The sequence below is a fragment of the Mustela erminea genome, chromosome 7 (assembly GCF_009829155.1).
Source record: "Mustela erminea isolate mMusErm1 chromosome 7, mMusErm1.Pri, whole genome shotgun sequence".
Taxonomy (NCBI): domain Eukaryota; kingdom Metazoa; phylum Chordata; class Mammalia; order Carnivora; family Mustelidae; genus Mustela; species Mustela erminea.
Window position 1 is genome coordinate 115,339,242 of NC_045620.1, and position 21,802 is coordinate 115,361,043.

Sequence of the window (21,802 nt, forward strand, 5' to 3'; positions counted from 1 at the left end):
AGTTTTACTGTTCTTTCCAGGATATGTTCCAAAAGAAGAATTAAGCACACAGTCTTTGGAGCCAGTATCCCAGGGAGATCCAAGTAAGTGAACTGACGACTGGAAACCCATAGGGGCTGTGACATCCGAGCTCCTCCCTCTCTGGGCACTCACTCCCACCTGAACCCGCTTCTCCCCCAGCCTGGATCTATTCATCTCTCTCCTGCCACTTGGTTCTAAGGGGAAAGGGGAGCTTATGGAGGACTTAAACTGTGTGCACGAGGTGGAGAGGATCGGATTTTTTTTTTTCAACAACACCATGGCAACGGGGGGGGGGGAAGGGGAGACAAAGGAGGGGGTACAGGAAGAGACCCGCTTGCCGGCAGGGTCAGTGGCCCCAGTGGACAGGGGGGGCAGACAGAGCTCTGAGCTGGAGGTGGAAATGGGGAGAAATAGGCAGATTCAGGAGACAGAGAAGGAAGAATCTAGAGCGTTGGAGGAAGAGGTGTGAGAGAGGAAACTAATGAAGACGATTTGAGCGGCTGGGCTAATGGGCGGGGCCATGAGGACCAGTAGGGTGGGGCTGGTGGGGGCAGGGAGAGCCTTTCCGCCCTCCATCTCCCATAAGACCTTCGGTCTAGTAGACAGTTGACTACCCATAGCAGACTTGAGAAGGAGCACCCCATCTGGGAATTCAGAGTTGGAAGGTGATGAGCTAGGATTCAAAACCAAGGTCTTGAAAACAGGAAAGGTGACCTGGGGAAACTAGAGGGCTTACACCTGGAGAACTTCAGCACTAAATAGGTGGAGGAGAAGCACCTGAAGATACCAGGAAGGGTCAGGCAAAAAGAGGAAAACCCAGAGGCAGCTGAGGGTCGCAGGCTGGGGAGGTCCCCCACAGATTGATTCCCTCAGACAGTCGTGGCAGGTCAGCCACCCGTGGGCTGGGAGTCCCAACCCAGCTATGTAGGAGAATCACCTGAAGACGTTTTAAAAAACTCAAGATGCCTGGTTCCTGGTGCATACCTACTGAATCTGCCTCACCCTAGGTCTTGCTACTCAGGGTACGCACTGACTACATCATCATCATCACCTGCGGGCTTGATAGAAATGCAAAATCTCTCTCTCTCTCAGACCTACCGAATCAAGTGATTTCTTTGCACATCAAACCTTGAAAAGCACAACTCAGAGGGATTCCTGGGCATCCCTCTTTGTTGAAGCTTCATAGGCAACTCTCATATATGTCCATGGGTAAGAAACACTGGCCTAATGCATTGGACAGCACAAAGCATTCACCTATAAAATCATATCATGTTGGAGAAAAACAAAGCAATTAAGAAAACTGGTAGATTGATTTCTGTACTCTACCTTACCTTTTTTTCCTTGTCCTCCAACCTCTGTCCTCTGTGATAAGAATAAATTGGTCATGCTGAACGTTTAGTGACTCAATTCTGTACTGTAGCATTGATGTCATCTTCCTATCGGCATGTTTTCATCTCCGTAAGAGGAGGCCACTAGGTCTCAGTGAGCGCACTCGCAGAGCTGAAACCATGATCATTAAAGCATCTTGGGAAATGGAGAGCACAGGTGATTCCAATGTCAGCCATCAGGGTAGTGAGTAAAGAGAGCCAAACCAACAGAGAACATCTCAACTTCTTAAAACCCAGCTATCAAATGAACACTTCAACCCTGAGCACGGTTCAAGATGTAAGAAATAAGAAAAAAATTGTCTATGAAGAAGCAAAACAGAGACTCAAAATCCATGTGCTTTATTTATTTACAAAGAAAATCACCGTTGGGCCTTATTCTAATTAAGTTATTTTTTTAAAAAAAGTTTTCATTTTAAAAGGCATACTGAACTAATCTGCTGACAGCTGGAAGAAAAGCCCCTGTCCAGGAGCCCTTCTCAAACTTTCATGTGCACACAGTTCACCAGGAGATCTTGTTAGAATGGGGATCTGATTCTTCTGCAGGTCTGGGTAGAGCCTGGGAGTCCTGATTTCTAGCAGACCACAGCCGCGGTGAGCGGGAAGGCCCAAAGAGCACCACTGCCACCTGCTGGCAATAATTCTCATTGCCAGCTCGGACGCAGGAGAAAAGGGGAGGCCCCGTGAGGGGAACAACATCCAAGACTGAGAACAGTTCTGCTTCTCTTCTGCTTTTCCCCAGCCTTCTGCAGTATCTTTAAGCCTCACTTCTTGCTTTTATTTGATTCTTCCAATCTTCATCTCAAGGATCATGCTTTGGCATAGGCAGTTTTGGGGCAGCAAAGCACAGGGAAGCCAGCTGAACAGGAAGAGTTGGCAGGCACTAAATGCCCAGGCAGACAGGAAATAAGAGTTTACTAGATCCACTAATAAGCCACGGCACTAATTCCAGATGGAGCAGAGTCAGCCAGGCCCAGAGAGGTCCCTGTCATCGCCCACTTCTCCTCTGGCTTTCACTGCCATGGGCCAGTGCAAGATGATGATTGAAGCAAATTCTCAGATATCATTTTTTCCCTTAACCTGCCAATTCTGTAGTATCACTCTTTCATAAATATCTCTCATAGATTCTGCATAACACGGGGTCAACTCATGTCCGTTTCTTGCTCCCGTTTAATATATACATACATCCCTCCCTGCCTACTGATCTCCTCCTGGGGAACGGGAGGACCCTGGTCACATGGAAGCAATGCAACATGCGTTGGAGAGAAGAGAGCCTAAGAGTGGCCTCGTGGGTGATCCTGCAGCAGCCTAGAGAGATCCTGGTTTGTCCAGGCAGCTGCACACCCAAGCATGAAGGACAACACTAGCCCGCGTGTCCTCGTGGGTACTCCAGCCCAGAAATTCCTAGCTTTACTGTCCTTCTCTCTTTTTCTCCTCCCATGGAACTCTGTTTTGAAATATTTTTGTCTCCCACATGACAGTTGTTCAACGATTCATTTCACCTCCCCCCTTTTTTTTAACCAATCCAAGGGATATATACCTCCCAATAAGAACTGATCATATTGGATAGTCAGCTTTTTCATATTAAGATGATATAATATCGGTCGAGCACAAAGAAGACACTATTAGTTTATGCGGCTTTCCACCAACTGCAGCAGCGTTTGAAAGGTTGAGAAGAGCTTTAGCCCTCACCTCCCCCATAGCCTTCATGTATGCACAGAGGTCCAGAGATGCCAGCCAGAAGGACTGTCCTCGTCTCTATCACAACTGAAAGCAAGGAAAAAATGCAAAGACTGCTACAGACAAGTCCTGAGATGTGTAGATACATGTGGGTAATTCTATGGTTGCCTCACCCGGGGAAGTGAGGCAACCATTCTGTCATTCCTGCCTACCCCCTCCCCCACCCCCGACCCAGCACTGGCCTTGCAGATCTTTTCACACCTTTATAAAAACCCAACACATAATTCTACAAAATTAAAATAAGGGTAAGAGACCAGGAGCTCCTGAGACTCAGTCTCGGTGAATTCTACATTGAAGGGTCTGCACTGATGTCGTCTGAGCCGAGGAAACCATCCTCAGAGCTCTCCCACACTTGACCGGGAGGCCATGTCTTCTGAAGGCTCTAGGTGTGGCTGATACAGAGAATTCTAAAGCCGTTATAGAATTAAGTGCTAGCCCAAGTGCCCGGTGAAAATCTGCTATGATTTTAAATAAGTGAATATACTCTGCATCTTGCCACTACTTTTTACTCTCTCTGCACTGGAGTCTCAGGGGGCTCTCACGGGGGAAGAGAGAAGAGAGCGCCCGGGTTAATGCAATGAGAGATCATCAGAGTAACAGAGCCCTTTTCCATTCCTCAGACTGCAAAGTTGACTTGTCGTTTTTAATTGATGGGAGCTCAAGCATTGGCAAACGTCGATTCCGAATCCAAAAGCAGTTCCTGGCTGATGTTGCCCAAGCTCTTGACATCGGCCCTGGCGGTCCGCTGATGGGCGTTGTTCAGTATGGGTAAGTGCTGTTCTTAATCCAGAAACCGAGGGATGTTCCATGCTGAATCTTATGCCACAAATAATACCAACACAGCCTACAGCCCAAATTCATTCTCTTCCTTAATACAAATGTAAATGAAAGAAATAGAAACAAGGCAGTGCCATTTAAGAAATCTGACTCTTCGAGGCACCTGGGTGGCTCAGTGGGTTAAGGCCTCTGCCTTCAGCTCAAGTCATGATCTCAGGGTCCTGGGATAGAGCCCCGCATCTGGCTCTCTGCTCCGCAGGGAGCCTGCTTCCCTTCCTCTCTCTCTCTGCCTGCCTCTCTGCCTATTTATGATCTCTGTCTGTCAAATAAATAAACAAAAATCTTTTAAAAAGAAAGGAAGGAAGGAAGGAAGGAAGAAAACTGACTCTTCCAGAAAGGAAGGACAGCTTAATGAACACTTGGGAGTAAATGGCATTTGCACTCATGATTGGTACAGAGAATATTTATTTGGGTATGAGGAGAGCTGGATTCAAGTCTTAGCTCAACCAGTAACAAGCTATGTGGCCTTGAGAGAGGGCTTCACCTCTCTGATCTCAGTTTCCTTTTCTGTAGGTCAAGAAGTGGACTGCACCCTGTGCTCTGTCCACCTACAGATAAGATGCCTAGAAAATACAGTGCTGTAGGTTGACCTTTCTCTTTTCTCCATATGACCTTAGGCCTCTGTGCTGGTCCTGGAAAAGGTCACCAGGCAATGGGGAAGACTGGGCCGGGGGAAGGGGTGGCCTCTATCACTCAGCTGATCACCAGGTGACTGTCCCCAGTCCATCCTATTATTCTAGTTAGAGTAGGAATTGGACATTCATACTGACACCCAGGCTCAACCTTTTCTCATATTGGGGGTCAATCTTGTTTCATAATAATAGGTTTCTCCCTAAAGCAGTTATACAGATGTTGACAGATGATAAGCAAACCATCGAAAGAGAAAACAAGCACAGATCTCAAATCTATCAAATGATAGGTGGACTTTTGACCAGAAACCATTAAGGACAGGATAATGGTCTCACTTTCCACAAAGGACCCTCGAGCGCAATACGACCCCTCCTCCCCCACACTTCTTCACCTTAACCTTAGCAAGGGAAACTAACATAGCCCTTTAGTGCTTCTTGCCGAGAAGCCGCAGCCCCAGCTTATTTGCCTCCCGCATTCCCAAAAAGTAAAATCATGTATACCTGACAACAATCAGAGTGCCATCAGATCCTTCAAAAAATTTCCAAGGATCTCCAGGGGCAGTATTTTAACCAAGGCCGTTCTATCAAAGGCCCTACCTAGAGCGCTGATCTTTGAACTGTCAAAAGAAATAATCAAAAACCCTTTATTTTCATAAGAACGTATAACATTTGTACTTTTAACATTAAGTCCCAATAACACATGTAGTACTACCTCCTGTTCCTGTGAAGAAAAATTAGTGGATGAGTTACCCAGCACTTGTATATAGTCAGAGTCAAAGAGACGAAAATAACTAATTGCTACAAATGTCAACTTTCGATGTCAAAGGCTCTGTCTTGGAGACTTCAACTTGAAGTAGAAAAATAAGTTTTTTTTTCTTGTTTTCAAAATGTCAGCCTATTTTCATTCCTACATTACTTTTTAAAGATAGCAAACAGAGAGTAGGCTTCTCTGGGGAGGAAATGTAAGCATTTTAGTACCAGATGTCCCCGGTCAATTTTATTGGGGGGTTCAAAGCTTGGTGTGTCATCTTGCATTAAAAATAGCTGCTTTTAAAGCTGTGTATACCAAAGTTTATAGTGTAATATGAAAATAAGGTAATAAATTTGTCAAGGAAAAGAAAAACGGCAGGAGAATAGTGTGTGTGCCAGTGAGAAGGCGGATGAATGAGCCAATGTTGCAAGGAAGGAAAACCAATTCAGGAAAGTCTCCTCCCCTGCCCAGAAGAGCATTTCCCCTACATTTTCCTAATGCGATCACCATTTGCAGGAGAGAGTTACCTCCACGCTTTTCCAATTTCACTTTCTAAAAAGGCCTTGCTCTTCGTCTTTTCTGCATCCTGGGTCCTGTTAATTTGGAGCGCTTCAGAGAAATGGTGTCTGTTCTCCTTCAATTCATGCTCATAGAAGCTACTCTATCATCGGCACCTTCCTTAAGCCACAGGGTGCTGTGGAAAGCACGAGGAGCTGGTGGCGGCGTAGCTTGAATTCTGGCCCGAGCGCTGCGGGGTGACCCGAAGCAGGAGCTTTCACCTCTCCATGGGGGCGCTGCCCTCCGTACAATGCTGGGGGTGGCCGGGATGACCTGTTAGTGCTCTCCCAGCCTGACGACCTCTGATTCAGTGACTGGCTCTGTACTCGGGAGACACCCGCTGAATGAATGCTGGGCTGATGGGGCTACGTGAGCCGCTTCTCCCTTCCTTCCGGCCTTGGTTCCTGTTGGGGGGTGACCCATGAGGTTTTGCTTGGAGGTGGTGCGTCCTTCAGTGGAATGTGGGGAGCACAATAAATCGGAGGGCGGCATAAGAAGGGTGTGATGAGGCACAAGGGGAAATCTGCATGCCCCGCGGGAAGTGCTTTTGATTTCAGCCGCCCGGCTTCCTCCCTGAAGGGCTCCCTCCAGTCCTTTCTTTACCAAAAGGTCTTAGTGCATGGCGGGAAGGGAAGGGGCAGGAAGGGGGAGGAAGGGGGAGGGGAGGCAGATGGAGGGCCTGTGATTCTGGAAAAGGAAAAGCAGGAAGAGCCGATGGCCGGTTGGGAATCTGATGCTTCTGGTGTTTTGGGTTCTCACCAGATTTCAAGGCCCACCTTACCATCACGGGGATCAGCCCTGCTCTCTCAGAATCACAGAGCCTTGGGGCCATAGAAAGCTCCTGCTTCTACCCCCTCATGTTATAGAGAGGAAGTGAGGCTCTAAAAGAAATGACCGGCCCATCAAGAATGAGACCTTCAAGGAGAGGCCAGTGCTGCCCTCAGAGAGGTTGGGTGACTTTCCCAAGAACACAGAGCCAAATGCATGACCTGGGGAGAGGGCAAATATTAAATCTTGGGTTAATTCCTAAAATGGCAAACAGAATTGACTTCAAAGAGAAGACTTGGCTCATCTGCCCAAAAAGCTTCTGATAATTGAGGCTTTCCACCATGGTGAGGACCAAAACGCTGTCCTTAGACAAAAAGCCAAGGACTGCGCCCCCATCTGGCGCAGGAGCTCTAATAGTGAAGTACACAGTCAACAGGCTCGTGATCGCACTTAATACCAAGGGGAACACAGAAAGGCTGAGTGAAAGGACAAGCGGAACAAGTAGCTCTTAGGTGAACTCTAGCCCGCAGAATGAATGAAGCCAAGCTGCTTGCAGTTTCACGGCCGCCAGGGGCCATGGCTGCTAAGTGCCCCTGACCTTCCAGATGATTTTGTTTTAGTCTCCAGTGTCAGGATAAATAGAATAGAATTGCACACATTCTTTTGAAGTCTGTAATCAACCCTAGAATATCAAGAGTTGGAAAACCGTTATAGAGCAAAGCAAAATGTTGTTTTTTCTTCATTTCAAAATGAAATTGACTTTCTTTGCTCATGGTTCTGTCACAGCTGCCCAGTGCTTTGGAAAGTGGCTCAGGGGTGGGCCGCACAGCCTTCCTCCACTGACCTCTTGGCTCTGGACTGAGAAGCTGCAGTCAGACACTCAGCAGCTCTCCCTCCCAGAAGGAAGGATGCCCAGAGTCCTCCCGGGGATCGGCTGAGCCCCCGTGTGGGGGACAGTCAGAGTGGAGGAAAGAACAAGTGTCAGGACAGGCATGTAGGCAGAAGAGCGGCTCCCAAACTTACCCACCTCTGAATCCCTGAAACCTGTGAATGCGTTGCCTTACATGGCAAAAGGGACTCTGTGCACATCTAGTGATTAAAGTTAAGGACCTTGAGATGGATTATCCAGGGTCCCAATCTAATCCCACAAGGCCTTAAAAGCAGAGAAACTTTCCCTGCTCTCAGTCGGAGAAATATCGGACTGGAGAATGGTCAGGGATAGTCAACCGCTGGCTTTGAAGACGGAGGAAGGGAGCCATGAGCAAGGAATGCAAGCAGCCTCTAGAAGACAGAAAAGACGAGGAAATGGACCCACCCCTACCCCTACCCCAGAGCCTCCAGGAGGGACACAGCCCTTCCAGAGAGACCTACGACAGACATGACATGACCTCTGGAACTGTAAGGCTAATGAGTGTTTAAGCCACTAGGTTTATGGTCATATCTTACCGCAGAAAGAGGAAACTATACATTCTGGCACATTCTCTTAAGACTGCAGCAAAGGAGGTGCGGGCAGGACTGGAGCCTGAGACACAGCTCCATGGGGCTCAGAGCAATAAGGTCCTGACTTCACACTGGCATTACCTAGGGAGCTTTTAAAATGTTGATGCCCAGCTCCCATTCCAGACTTATGAAACCAGTATCTGGTAAATACCCAGGAGCTGATATTTTAGTGTGTAATTCGCTTCTGTTGCCAAGAGGTTAAGAGAGAGCTCAGCTTCCTACAAGTTGGTTCCCAGAGCCCAGATCCCTCCAATGTCTGCCCCGGTCTTCTTCTTGTGTCCCCCACTGCCTTTCCAGAAACTAACAGGATCTCAGAACAGCTGCCTGTCATCAGCTCTCTGGGGCCCAATGGCACAGACAGTGGTGCCTCTACCCTCTGCTCAAAGAGACGGGCAGGTGAGCCCTTGAGCCACACTCCTCAGGCACACAGTCTCAAGGCTGAGTGAGCCATGAATAACATTTACCCAAAACTCCTGTGCTTTTTCTCTTCCTCCCCACTGAGTCCTCCCAGAGGTACAAATAAAACAAGGACTGCGCTAGGCTTCCACTCACCAGCTCCCCTTCCGCCTCCGCCTCCCGCTGCCTGGGCTTATCGCAGGGCTCCCCTGAGATCATTCTCTCTACACCCCTCGGTCCCTAGATCATTCTGCTAGAAAAGCAGATGGCCACTTCGGTGCACATTAGAACCACTTGAGGGACTTTTGAAAGTCCCAATTCCCAGACCAAACCTCAGATCGATTAAATCAGAATTTCTGAGCATGGGACGCAGGCATCGTTAAGTTTTGGAGCTCCCAGGCGATCCCATCGCGCAGGCGGGGCGGGTGGGCACAGCGATTCCCACGGGCCTGCACTGTCATCCGGTGACTCCTCTCCCGGCTCCTCCTCCTCCTCCTCCTTTTCTCAGCCTTTCTCATGCCTTGTCCAGACTTCTCACTGGTTCTCCTCCTCCTCTTATCGCTGGCAGCCCCCTGCTGATTTTCTTGATTCTTCCAGCATCGCCCCAAGGCATTGCTACTCCACGTGTGATCCACGGTTTCAACTGGGAGGTTCTTAGAAAGGCAGACCCTCAGACCTCACTCTGACTATAGAATCAGAACCTACATTTTCAATCTATCCCCGGGTGGTCGGGCCCAGGCCCGGGGTCAGGAAATGCCAGCCGCGGTGTCTGTTGCAGACATCCCGTGGTGCGGGGCTTCTGAGCCCTGTGACGCGGGTACAGACAAGTCTGTGTGTTCCAGGGTCTCTCTCAGATCACCACACAGCAGGTCCGCATTCCCCCACCCCCCCGCAGGAAATTATACAGGTTAATTTTCTACTTTTTGGCGGGTGCATTGAATTCTTATTATTAATTACAAAAAAAAAATTCATCTAGAAACAAAATTTGATTATAAGACCCTGCTTCCCACCTCGGGTCCTAGGAAATGTAGGACCAGTGTCCTTTCCAAAGGGGCTAGTTGTACCAAGTCTCCGGCAGGTTGGCCCGGGCCGCGGGGGTGGATGGAGATACTCGGTCCTCTGAGGGGCTGGCGGCAAACTCATTTCATTCTGAGCCAGGCAGTGCACTGAAGGAAGTGTCTGCCACCCCGCCTGCAGCTCCTGGCATGACCTTGGGTAGCCAAGGTCACCCTAGAGCATGCTCCTGATTCCACAGGCATGGTTCATCTCAGGGACTAAGCCCCTAAATCATCACATTTTAGCATTTAAGAAAATGAGAAGATTCAGTATAGCCAGGTGATTTTATTGTAACCTCAGGTGATGCCTTGTGGGAGGAAACCATTTTGAAAAGCTGGCACTACAGGAGAGCTGAGCCATCAGTAAGTCTCTGTTGGCGGAGAACTTGTGTGAGAGGCTCACACAGTGTGGCTCCAAGTACCTGGGCTAACGCAGGAGCCCCTGGGGCTTTAACTGAAGGGGCCGTAGAAGTCTTCCAGACTCCAGAGCTTCCCCAACTTTGCTAAGGATAGGATTCACCTGGATCCCTTGTTTAAAACAAACAAAGATGCCCACCTCCAGTACAGACCTACTGATGAGAACGGCTGCCAGGATGAGATCTGGTGTCTCAGGACTTGAACAGGTGCCTCAGGTGAATTTTACCTTCAGGGAGGCCTGGACACAATGACATCCGTCCCCCTGCCCTGTTCTCCAGGTGCCGAGCCTTCCTCGGGATCACAGGGGACCATTCTGACAGGCATTCTTCTTGCTTCTTAACGCTCACAGGGGAATCTTTTCCTGTTGCATCAAACAGTACAATTGGTTCTTTTCTCCTTGAGCTATAGAACTTCATTTGCTTTCTTCTCTTAGTTGCAAAGGAAATCACTGATATCGCTGAGGGGAAAAAAAAAGGTTTTCCTTTATTGAGATCTAATAGTAAAATTATAAATTAGATGTTTGTTTAGATAGAAATATAGCTGAACTTTTTAACTAGTCTCTGTCTCTGAAAAGGAACCTGACGAGGTCAGGCCACCAGCCCTTAGACCCTGAAAAAGGATACACACACCCATGTGTTCTGGTACCAAGAGCTGCTCCAGTTTTTAGTTACAAATGTATCATTCATTCCTATGATTTAATTTCAATTTAACAAAGATTTATTGAATGTTTACCATGCACTAAGCTCTATGTCATTTGCAGGGGATACAATGTAAAATTCTTCTAAGTGGTTTGATTACATTTGTCTGTAAGTCCCTTGATGAATGGCTCAGTAGCTTTGCCCCTCCCTAATAATTTTAGCAACAGGAGAGTTTCAGAGATCCTCTGATCCAAATATTCAGTCCAATAAAAATAAATCAACAAATGTGATAGAGATTGTGTTCTTTAGGACTTCACCATCTAGTAAGGGAGGCAATATTTTTAAAAGAAATAACATTAAATAAAATTAAAAGCATCTATTCATTGGGTATATGAATAGCTCATCTGTCTGCCTCGGTAGATGGATTCATCCATCTCTGCGATGTAATAAAGGAAAACAAAGATCAGTGTGGAGCTGAGAAGCAGAGTGTTCAACTCCAGGAAGGGTGATCCAAGAAAGGAGAGGACATTTGAGCTTTCTCCATTTATTTATCCCATAATTACCTATTTAATCCCCTGTATGCTAAATACAAGGGATAGGAAACACTAAGACAGGGAGCCTGTTCTCAAATAGGTAACAGTCGATCTTCATGACTTGTGGCTTCCATATTTGCAAGCAAATTCTCAAGGCACGTGTAGAGTCATCTGCAGACTAGCACAGGAAGGGGGTGGGATTTGAGCTACTTGACCCACGGTCCCAGCCAAGGTCGAACAGGGCAATGCCCTGCCTTCCTGCTTCAGCAGCCCTACTGGGAACAAGTCTCTTCATTGCAATCTATTTAGTGCCACGTTTTCCCTATTTTTGTGATTTCCATTGGTGATTTCACTATTTTAAATGGCCCCCAAGTATACTGCTGGAATGCTTTCAAGTCTTACAAGCACAAGAAGGCTAGGAGGTGCTTATGGAGAAACGGCCCCTACTCAGTAAGTTTTCTTCAGCATGAATTCAATGTCAATGAACCAATGATTCGGTGCTTTCCGAAAAGGAAAGGAAAATCACTGATCTGTATGTGATTCTGCTCTGGAAAGTGACAAAGTAATAACTAGAATGCCTGATGAAGCTACAAAAAAGTAGGTGAACTTATGAATTCATGAAGTGACAACTGATGTGAAAAAAACAAAACAAAACAAAACGCAATGGATGGCATTGTGAGGCTAAGAGCCGAAGAAATTTATAGTGACATTACCTAGGCTCAGAAAGCTGTTAAACCGTTCTCAGCTGGTGTATTATTAAACGGAAATATTGCATGTGATTATTTATAAGAAATATACATTGTTAGGTGTCTTCCAACAAAAATATACGTAAAACAAGTTTATATATCGACATACTGATGAAAATGTCATGACTGGAGGCCCACAGGAACCTAAGCTAGTACTTCCCCTAGGAGCAGTGGCTCAGTATTTGCTAATTTGATGTTTGCAGCAACTTTATAGAACGTAACTATTGCAAATAAGGAGACTGGGCTGTATATGCAGTACAGGAAAGAGACAGGTAATCGATTGCTCTGCAAAGTGATCAATATTAAGACAGCCTTCTGAGCAGCATTCCAGAGAATGCCACAGATGTGACTCAGTGACTAAATTCGACATTTAAATACATTTTTCTGGAAAAACTTTAGGAAAAAAAATTATATTTTTGTTTTTTAAGTTATTTGTGTATGAGCAACCCCTTATGATTAGCTATGATTTCTTCACAATCATCAGACAGACTCAGGGAATCTTGCAAGGGAGAAAATCTAGCCCACAGATCATTTTCAAATGTATAAAGTTTTATGAGTTAATATTTTATAATGAATGAAGTGGATATTGTGTTATGTTTAGTAGACAATTACATACTTACTATTAACAATATCAATAACTATTAACAATACATACTTACAATTAACAATATCAATTTTGCGATTTTTTATTTTACAGCCAATAATATTTTGTTTGTTTTGGCTCGACTCATACTTTATTTTTTAGGCCCCCAAAAGCTTATATTCCTTAGTCACCAAGGGAGGATCAAGACTTTGGCTACTCTGAAGCTTATGTACTTCAAGGGTCCCTTTAAGAAAAAGGGCACAAAATTACAAATACAAAATTAGGCCCTTTGGAAGAGGTATTATTAGCTCCCAGGTTAATTTGCCTCTGATCAGCATGACCTCTTATTGAATAAACGGTCCCCTGCACAGGCTGCTCTGGGAAGACCATGTAGGAAGCTATAGCAATAGCTCAAGAAGGTAAAGATGGAATCCTGGAAAGGATGCGAGAGAGACGAGAGATATTTAAGAGGCTGGTCTGACAGGTCATGGCATATGATGAAGAAGGTCTCAGAAGGCAACCAGAGGATGCATTCTGCTGAGATGACAGTGAGTCAGGGTGAGGAAGGAATGCAGAAGGGAATATGGGTGGTTGGATGGAATCGATCTAGAAGATACAACTTCAGTATTGGAAATATCAAACCTGAGGTGGTTGTGGACCATCTCCAGGCACTACCCAGTGCATTCCGCTTGGAGATGGATGGGAGTCATTTTACGTCTATCTGGGGTTCAAGAGCGAGGACCCGCCAGTGTGCGCTGGACAGCTGTTGGCGATGTGAGCGTCTCTGAAGCCCAGGAGACTGAAGTCGCTGAGCTCTCCCATGGAAGTGCACGCACTGAAGAGGGAGGTATGAGGGAGATACACCCTGGGCAGTGCCAGCATTAGAGGCAGAGATGCACAGAAGAAGAAAGAAGAAATGTGTGTTCCTTCAATACCATTCACTGAGAGCCTGCAGGTGCTATGCACTTGTATAAGGTGTTGTGGGTTAGAGAAGCAGAGTCAGGTGCGGAGGCTTTCAGCGGAGGAAGGGCAGGCGACAGGGAGCTGGAGCTGGAGGGTGGGCACACTTTGGGTCTTCCAGATGTGAGGGGATTGATGATCAAGGACACAAAGCTAGAAAACCAGGAGATAGCAGCTCTTTCTGCCTAGAATATAGGCTATCCTGAGAGAATTGGGAGGGGGTTGGAGAGAGAGACTGAGACAGCACCATATGAACATGATGGGTTGGAATTAAATTATGGATGGGACTTTTTTAAAGAATGGGAGCCTCTGATGATTTTTGAGCCAAGGAAGAGTTGTTGTTGGTGTTTTAGAAGATATGCATACAGTTGGCTTAGAAGAGACCAAATAGAGACTCTTACAATAGAAACAGCAAGGAGTAGGGTGCCTGAACTCAGAGAGTCACTGCAGACATTCAGAGGAAGGATAAAAGCAAGTGATGGTGGACGGAGGGACCTACAAGGACCCAGAGTCCCCAGGATGAGCAAAGATGGACTCCAGGTTCTGAGCCTTGATGGCTAGGGGCCAAGTTCAGCATTCACTGATATTGATCTGTAAAGAATATGAACCTGAAAGCCCTTGAGTCTTTGAAGAAGGAAGGAAAGAAAATATAAGTGTGAAAGCAATAGAGCTCCTTCTCTGTGATTTCTCTTCCCTGTGACATGAACAGGGGTTGTGTGACTGAGACCCCTGTTCATGAGGCTTTACCCTGCTCACAGACTGAGGGGAAGGTCAGGCTCAGCTAACACACCCACGTTTCCCCATTCTGTAGTCGGCTTTGTCATTGTTGTTTGTCTTTGTTGAATCCTTAGTTTTCATCTGGTAGCATTTCATCTGGTTGGGTTTGGCCCCAACACCCATCTCCCTGAGCTTCTCTTAAACTTCCCTTGTCTTCCCCGAAGGGAGCCAGTCCTTGCAGGTTCCAGTCCCCTCTCACAGAGATAAGCATGCCTGCTGGGCATTTCACTTTGGTTTTGTCCACGACCCAGCCTTTGTCCCTCATATTTACTAATAAAGTGGAGAACAGGGGGTCACACTTCCAGCTTCTAGGAGTTCTATTCCCATAGAGATCACCTGGAGATAGCCGGAAAATTCAGAAAGTGGGGATGGAGCAGGGGAGGAAGTGGGGAGAGAGGCAGAAGATGTCTCCTCTTAGTCCTAGGGACCTGGCCTCCTGGTGACCACACGGCCAGGTTCCCCAAAGGACTTGCTAAGAATCCACTGCAGGTCCCCTCGGGTTTGCCACCTAAACTGCCTAAAGGTGCTTCTCCCAAGACTACTCCTGGTGTTTGTGGAAAGGTGCTTCTCCCAAGATCTACTCCTGCTGTTTGTGGAAAGGCTGCTTTTAAAAGTCTTTTCCCTCACAAAAAAAAAAAAAAAAGAAAAGAAAAAGAAAGAAAGAAAGAAAAGAAATGTGGGGGTGAGGACACTTGGATGGCTCAGTCGGTGATATAGCCCACTCTGAATCTCAGCTCAGGTCTTGATCTCAGCTTGGTGAGGTCAAGCCCCACATTGGACTCCACACAGGGTGTGGAGGCTACTTTTTAGAAAGAGGCTTCTCCCTTCCCTTGAAGGCTTAGTCACCCGCAGGTATGACCTGCTACGTAATGTGCACAGCCCTATTTTCAAACATTACGGATTTCAAGATGGCAGCATCAGAGCAGGGAACCACGTGCACGCTCTTCTGGAGTGCAGGGTCCCGTGAGACCCTAGAGATAACCCTCACTCGAAGCCTCGCCCATGGCTAAATGTCAGTGCTTTGTGAGATGTGTTTTTTCTGTGCGTCCCCCCTGACAGAGCCCCCCTCCCTCCCGGCCCCCGTCCCACCTGGTCATAAAGCACATCCACACCCCCTGCTCAGCTGCCCCCAGGCCCATCCCCCGGCTCACCCTCAGACACTCTTCTCTAGAGAAGGATTCTCATTCTGTTTCTCTACTTAATTTACTCCACCTCCTCTCCCACTGAACTTTTGGTTAATAGATGTTAACCTTTTAGGTAAGATTTGAATATTCTCACCCAGTCACAGGAACAATAAAATGAAACATAAAGGAATGTCTTCTCCTAAATGTCACAGTTAAGACAAAATTCCAGCATAGGGGTAAACCAGGGAGTAGCTGTCAGCTGGGATTTTCTCTCTGGAGAGGAGAGTCTGGGACAGTCTGGGGAGACACTGACATTTGCAAAATCCCACTGGACAATCGTCCTGTTCTTTAGTGATATGAGTGTTGTGATCTTTGCTTTTACCTCGATGAGGAAACTGAAGCCCAGAGAAATTAAGTGACTGCCCAAGGCCACACAGTGAGGAAGAAGCACAATCAAAACGAGAACCCCGAGTCCTGGAATAGACCGCTTTCCTCTATACACACTGAGAAGGACGCCAGCCCTCCCATCACACCATTACTTCTGTCCACATTGGGACATTTTATAAAACACAGCTGAAGGACTTTGAAGCAGCTTCCCTCCTATTTGTATATAAAAGAATCAAATCTGATTTCTGTTTTCCTCCAAAGATAAAAACTTTCCAGCTAATTTTTATTTCTCATTCTCACTCTTAAGAGACAACCCTGCTGCCCAGTTTAACCTCAGGACTCACGTGAATTCCCGGGATCTGAAGGCCGCCATAGAGAAAATCACCCAGCGAGGAGGGCTTTCTAATGCAGGTATGCAATCCGAATTCAGATGATTCTGTTTGCTTCCACAGTGTTCCCTCTGTGTGATTGTCTCCTAACATCCTGTACAGGAGGGGGAAAGAATACTAATAATCCATCAAGAAATGACTCCTAATATTTATATTTTTTTCTAAAGTATCATCATGAATTTAGGGGCAGGAATCAATATCACACACATGCGGGAGAGTTCCAGCATGCCTGGTATCTTGGCTTGGCAGCTTTCTTTGGGACAAGCACGACAGCTATTATCATCATTGGCTGCTGAGTCACCAATTTAGAAGTTGTCAACTACGTAACATTAAATATTATAGCCAATTCCATTCAGAAGGCTCCACAGCGCTCCTTGGGGATCTTCTTCCAGTAGTTCCTGTTAAAGTGATAACTGTACAAAGAGAGACAGGTTCTTCATTTCAAGCTGAGTCTCCTGAGATGTCTGAGCCTTGGTGGCTAGGAGGTGGGATGGCAGGTTTACCAGAAGTCCAAGCCTAGCCCCCAGTGGGGCAGGTCCAGAAACCATTTTACCAGTTCACCAGGAGCTCACCAGGCACTGGGAAACAGTTTCACACTAACCAAGCTTAAAGGCTGCCAATGAGCCCATGCCAACGTACAAATTCACAAATGGTAGTCTGGCTTTGGGGGCACTGGGAGGACTGTCTACTTCTCAGGGAACCTCTTTGAATCATCAACATCCAAAGAAATGGAGAAGTGAGCCGCGGTGGGTTGGCATGTAATGCACACAGAACTGTCTTTGAAGGAACATCTTTGAAGTTACTGTAAATCTGATTATTTCCCTCCCCGCCACAGAGTACATTTCTGTAGACCAATATAGTAGTATCTGGCAAATGAAGAGCCTTTGAAAAATGCTAACCAAACACCGGCCAAGTCACTGCTCTCCAGACCCCAGATCAATACCACCTTGTTGCAAACATGATAGAGTTGATTTCCCATTCGTTTTTAATTGAACACTTAGATCAGTGACATTCCAGTAATGGATCATGGAATAAAACAGAAACTTCAGAAGGCACCCTATATCCTTGATGGGATTAGAGTAGTGTCTTAAAATCATATACCTTTTTCAGGAAATAACATATTCTGTCTCTGCCCTGTCCTGATCAGGGTTTGCGTTTGGAGAACAGGATCCATTTTAGCTGGTTGAAGCAGAAAAGAATTTATTCCTAGGTTCTAAATGGTTTTGAGAATAATCAAAAGAGCTGAGGAAGGAGCTCGAGGCTGAACTTTGAGAGATGACTTCTGACGGCTATCTGCAGGAGACGGACCTACAAGGAGCTGCTGTCTCTTCCAAGATCAGAAAATCACATTATCAATTCCGCCAGCACAGCCTCTTCAGGAATCTGACTCAGTCAGGAAGCCACCACAGTCTGCAGGCTTCTGGTACAGCAGTCATCCCCCAAACCAGGCCTTGCCTGCTCCATTCACACCACAAAATGCATGTTCCGTACCCTCCCACCTCCATGGCGACAAAGCTAGAGACCAGACATGGGTTCCTCCAGCACCGCCCAGAGAGGTCAAGGACCCTCCGAGGCTCAGGAGCAGAAATAGCAGAGTCTCTGCCTTGCTTCCATCTTCTAAATCTCATCGCACTGCACTTCAGTTCATGAAATCAGCACAACTCCAAGGCTGTAGCTGCAAGGGAGTCTCAACAATGTGGTTCCCAGATTTCTGATCTCCGCTTTCCGGACATGCAGGAAGGTGGGCTGGGGTGTGGGTTGGGCACTAATGGACAACGACCTCCAGATTTAAGTGTGGGTGAGGCTAGGGGTGGGCTTTGTTCACAGGCATCTAACATTCAGCCGGACGGGACTACTGGGGGCCTTGCCCCTTCAGGGATATTATCCATTGGCTGTGAGGGCAGTTCTCAGCTCTTTCCCTGGAATAGGTGTGCTCGGTGCAGCCAGGTCATGTGGGGTCTCCAAGACATTTCTCCAGCTCCTGCATATGTAACTATTTGATCCTCTCAGTTAATAGGTTAAGATTACTCTAGCCCGCGGAGCCAGGATCCCGGCCAAAACCAAAAACCATTGAGTGTAATGACATTAGTCCTAAAGTCTTAGGACTTTAGATTGATTTTAGATTGAGGACCCCTTTGAGAATCTCCTGAAAGGTACCCTTCAGCCTAAATAAATAATTACACTTACAAACTGCTGCACGTAATTTCAGGGGCTTTGTGGATATACCCCCTGCCCCCGATGCCTCACAAGGGTTCAGAGAACCCGGCTTAAGAGCCCTGCTTTTATATGAAATTATGCTAACTCTACAGTGACCTGGTCCTCCCAATTTACCCAGGAGCATATGGGGTTTCAGCACTTAACCTAGGAGAGACCCAGTCAACTGGGACAGTTATTCCCCCTGCTTGATTGAAAAATTGCTGAGGTCCTAGATGGTGTGAAACAAGTGCTTTGGAAAGCCAGGTTGGCAGCTCCCTTATACCTCCCAACTGTGGCTTTCTGCTGAACTGGAAATCTGGAGTGACCTGCCTGGGTCCACACAGCCAAGGCTGGAACACAGTCCTCAGTTCTCAGTGAGCACTGCACGGGCCAGCCAGACCCGTGCCCCTCACATGGAACTGGACAGAAGACACCACTGACTTGGCCTTCAGACTCCCGACGCCGCAGCTCCCGGAGCACCGGGCTGGCCAAACCCCGGTGGCGGGAGGCCAAGAAGAGGCTCCTGTCCCTCCCGCCAGTGCCTCCTACCCCACACTCCCGGAAAGGGCTTTGTGCACTTTCAGCGCCCAGGCAACGAAGGGACCCTCTTATTGCCATGAAAGTCTTTCTCATCTGTTTGCTGGTCCCTAAGACTTTTTTTTTAAATAATAGAGAATCAGAAATGAAAGGACGGACGTGAAGAGGGGGAGGGAAACGAATGGTGGAGACGGTTGTACAACACTGGAAGCGTGCGTCGGACCCCTGAACTGTATGCAACAACAGTTAATGTGGTTTAAGAAAAAAAAAAAAAAAAAGGAAAAAGAGAAGCAAACACACAAAGGGCATGAAAGGGTTTTTCTGGCCCTCTGGAAGCCGCTGAGATCTTGCCTGTATTTCTAATCCAGGTGATCACAGTCTCTGCAAGCATGAGCTCTCTGTTTCTTCCAGGCCGGGCCATCTCCTACGTGACCAAGAACTTCTTTTCCAAAGCCAATGGGAACAGAGGCGCTGCTCCCAACGTGGCCGTGGTGATTGTGGACGGCTGGCCCACGGACAAGGTGGAGGAGGCTTCGAGGTTCGCAAGAGAGTCAGGAATCAACATTTTCTTCATCACCGTTGAAGGTGCCACTGAGAATGAGAAGCAGTACGTGACGGAGCCCAACTTCTCGAATAAGGTACGGAAGCGCCCCAGGGACCCGCCTGGTGTCAGCGTCCACTCACTCTGCACAGCTGTGATAGCCATTGAGACTGTTCTTGTGCCTTCAAAGGGGCATAGAGCTTACTTGGAGGCAGGGAAGCCTCCAGGGAGGGGCTAGTAAGTCTGGAGCCTGGAGTCACCCAGAGTCATCCCGGGACACCTCATCAGCTCCCAGTGCCACCTCCCGAGGGCAACCTAGCGCTCCAACTCTGGTGTGTCTCCCTCTTGGGGCTCCCCAGTTTGGTGTAGATTTCACAGTGAAGCCCACTCGCACTGATGCCGAGCTCTTCCAGTCCTGTGGGGTCCCTGCTCCAAACCCTCCCTGGTCCCCCATTACTCTTGGGGCCCCTATGTGTGGTCCTGACACGCCCAGTGTCTCCTGCCCACACCCAGCACCACTGCACACACCCTCAATGACCTCAGCCGGCGCCTGGTGGGACTCCCCAAGAGCTCAGCTCAGCCAGGACACTCATCTCAAATAATACCAAGGCCATGGAATGATTAATAAACCCCCCTCTTAGGGTTTTACAGCCCTAAGAATATTTCCTAGGATATTTCCTAGGAAATTAAGAATATTTCCTAAGACAGTTTCAAGTCATTTCTTGTTTTAAAATAAATTGTCAATTCTACAGCTTCATGTATAGTCACCAGGTCTGTGACTCTCCCTGTGACCCCCAGAGAGACAGCAGCAAGGAGACATGCTTCACTTCAGGAACACAAGCCTGGTCCCTTCTGAGAGCACAGAGGCTAGTTTGCTCCATGTTTATTGCAGCTGCCTTAAGTTTTTCTGGAACATACTTGGGCACAAGTCAATAAATATTCATTTGTCTGGAGGCAGGGATGTCTGGAGGACAGAGCTGGGGCTTTGAAGGCAGAGAGATCTGTGCTCCAGTCTTGGGGACTCAGATGTCCCTTCACAGCTGGCCCATCTGTCTAGTCCTTCTTGAAGAGGGTGTTATGTCCACCTTGTAGGGTTAGATTCACGAGAGAAGCTCTCCAAGAACATCTAGTGTGACTCCTGGCACATGTGTGGGAGCCCTTGTTGCGGGGCTCAGGGCTGCTCTGGAAACATTCCTGTAGCTACTTCTCATGTGTCTTGTTCTCCCGAGCAGAACAGAAGCTCTCTTTAATCCTCTCAGATGCTGGTGCCCCCGGTGCCAATCTCATGGCCGGCTCCCAGCACAAACAGACCTAGGGGCCCAGAGAGGCATGACCATGAGGCTGAAACCAGTGATTCACCTCTCTCTGAGGATTTGCATCCCCTAAAGCAGAGACCCAGCCGAGGGAGTAAGAGTGAGTCCAGGGGTGACCCCAGCAAGCATCTGACTGGGTGGACCAAGGTAGAAAAAGATCTGTAGGAAGATGAGGGCAGAAAACAAGAGTCTGTCTGCTTCTTTCTTCACCTGTCCTGGCGGTTGGGGTCACGGTGACCGCCTGGAGAATTCGACACCCGAGCGGGTGAGTACCCCTCCCCTCTGTTTTGCAGGCTGTGTGCAGAACGAACGGCTTCTACTCGCTCAACGTGCAGAGCTGGTTCAGCCTCCACAAGACGGTGCAGCCCCTGCTGAAGCGAATCTGTGACACGGACCGCCTGGCCTGCAGCAAGACCTGCTGGAACTCGGCCGACATCGGCTTCGTCATCGACGGCTCCAGCAGCGTGGGGACGGGCAACTTCCGCACAGTCCTCCAGTTCGTGGCCAACATCAGCAAAGAGTTTGAGATTTCAGAAACAGATACACGGATCGGGGCGGTGCAGTACACCTACGAGCAGCGTCTGGAATTTGGATTTGAGGATCACAGCACCAAGGCCGACATCCTCAACGCCATCAAGAGGGTGGGCTACTGGAGCGGTGGGACCAGCACGGGGGCTGCCATCAACTATGCCCTGGAACAGCTCTTCAAGAAGTCCAAGCCCAACAAGAGGAAGTTAATGATCCTCATCACTGACGGGAGGTCCTATGACGACGTCCGCATACCGTCCATGGTTGCCCATCACAAGGGTAAGTTGCTTTTGTTGAGCATCCCTGGGGCATGGTGGGCCAGCAGGACGAGGAAGGGGCTGTGTTTCTAGGCTCTGCTTTTGTCTACCACATAATAATGTCCAACACCCTAGGGAACACACTAGGGGTGTTGTTAAACACTACCGGCCTCTCTGAGCAGCAAAGAAGGAAGAAGTCTGCTTCACGTCTGCTCCACATCCCATCTGTCTCCTTC

At 47.8% G+C, this 21,802-nt stretch overlaps 1 protein-coding gene and 1 long non-coding RNA gene across 7 annotated transcripts in view; one reads left to right on the forward strand and one right to left on the reverse strand.

The window, feature by feature from the left end:
• Positions 1–21,802, forward strand: part of VIT (vitrin) — a 97,416-nt gene that overhangs the window by 72,444 nt on the left and 3,170 nt on the right. For all 6 annotated transcript variants that reach the window (XM_032352999.1, XM_032353003.1, XM_032353004.1 and 3 more), the window contains 5 exons: positions 21–83; positions 3,767–3,914; positions 16,113–16,216; positions 19,339–19,565; positions 21,075–21,588. In XM_032352999.1, coding sequence (XP_032208890.1) covers positions 21–83; positions 3,767–3,914; positions 16,113–16,216; positions 19,339–19,565; positions 21,075–21,588 — 1,056 coding nt within the window. The remainder of the gene's footprint in view (positions 1–20; positions 84–3,766; positions 3,915–16,112; positions 16,217–19,338; positions 19,566–21,074; positions 21,589–21,802) is intronic.
• The window catches only part of LOC116596034, a 36,289-nt gene continuing 18,782 nt past the window's right edge, over positions 4,296–21,802 (reverse strand). The window contains exons 3-4 of the long non-coding RNA XR_004287983.1: positions 16,150–16,288; positions 4,296–10,514 (exon numbers count right to left, since the gene is read on the reverse strand). This is a non-coding gene — a long non-coding RNA (uncharacterized LOC116596034). The remainder of the gene's footprint in view (positions 10,515–16,149; positions 16,289–21,802) is intronic.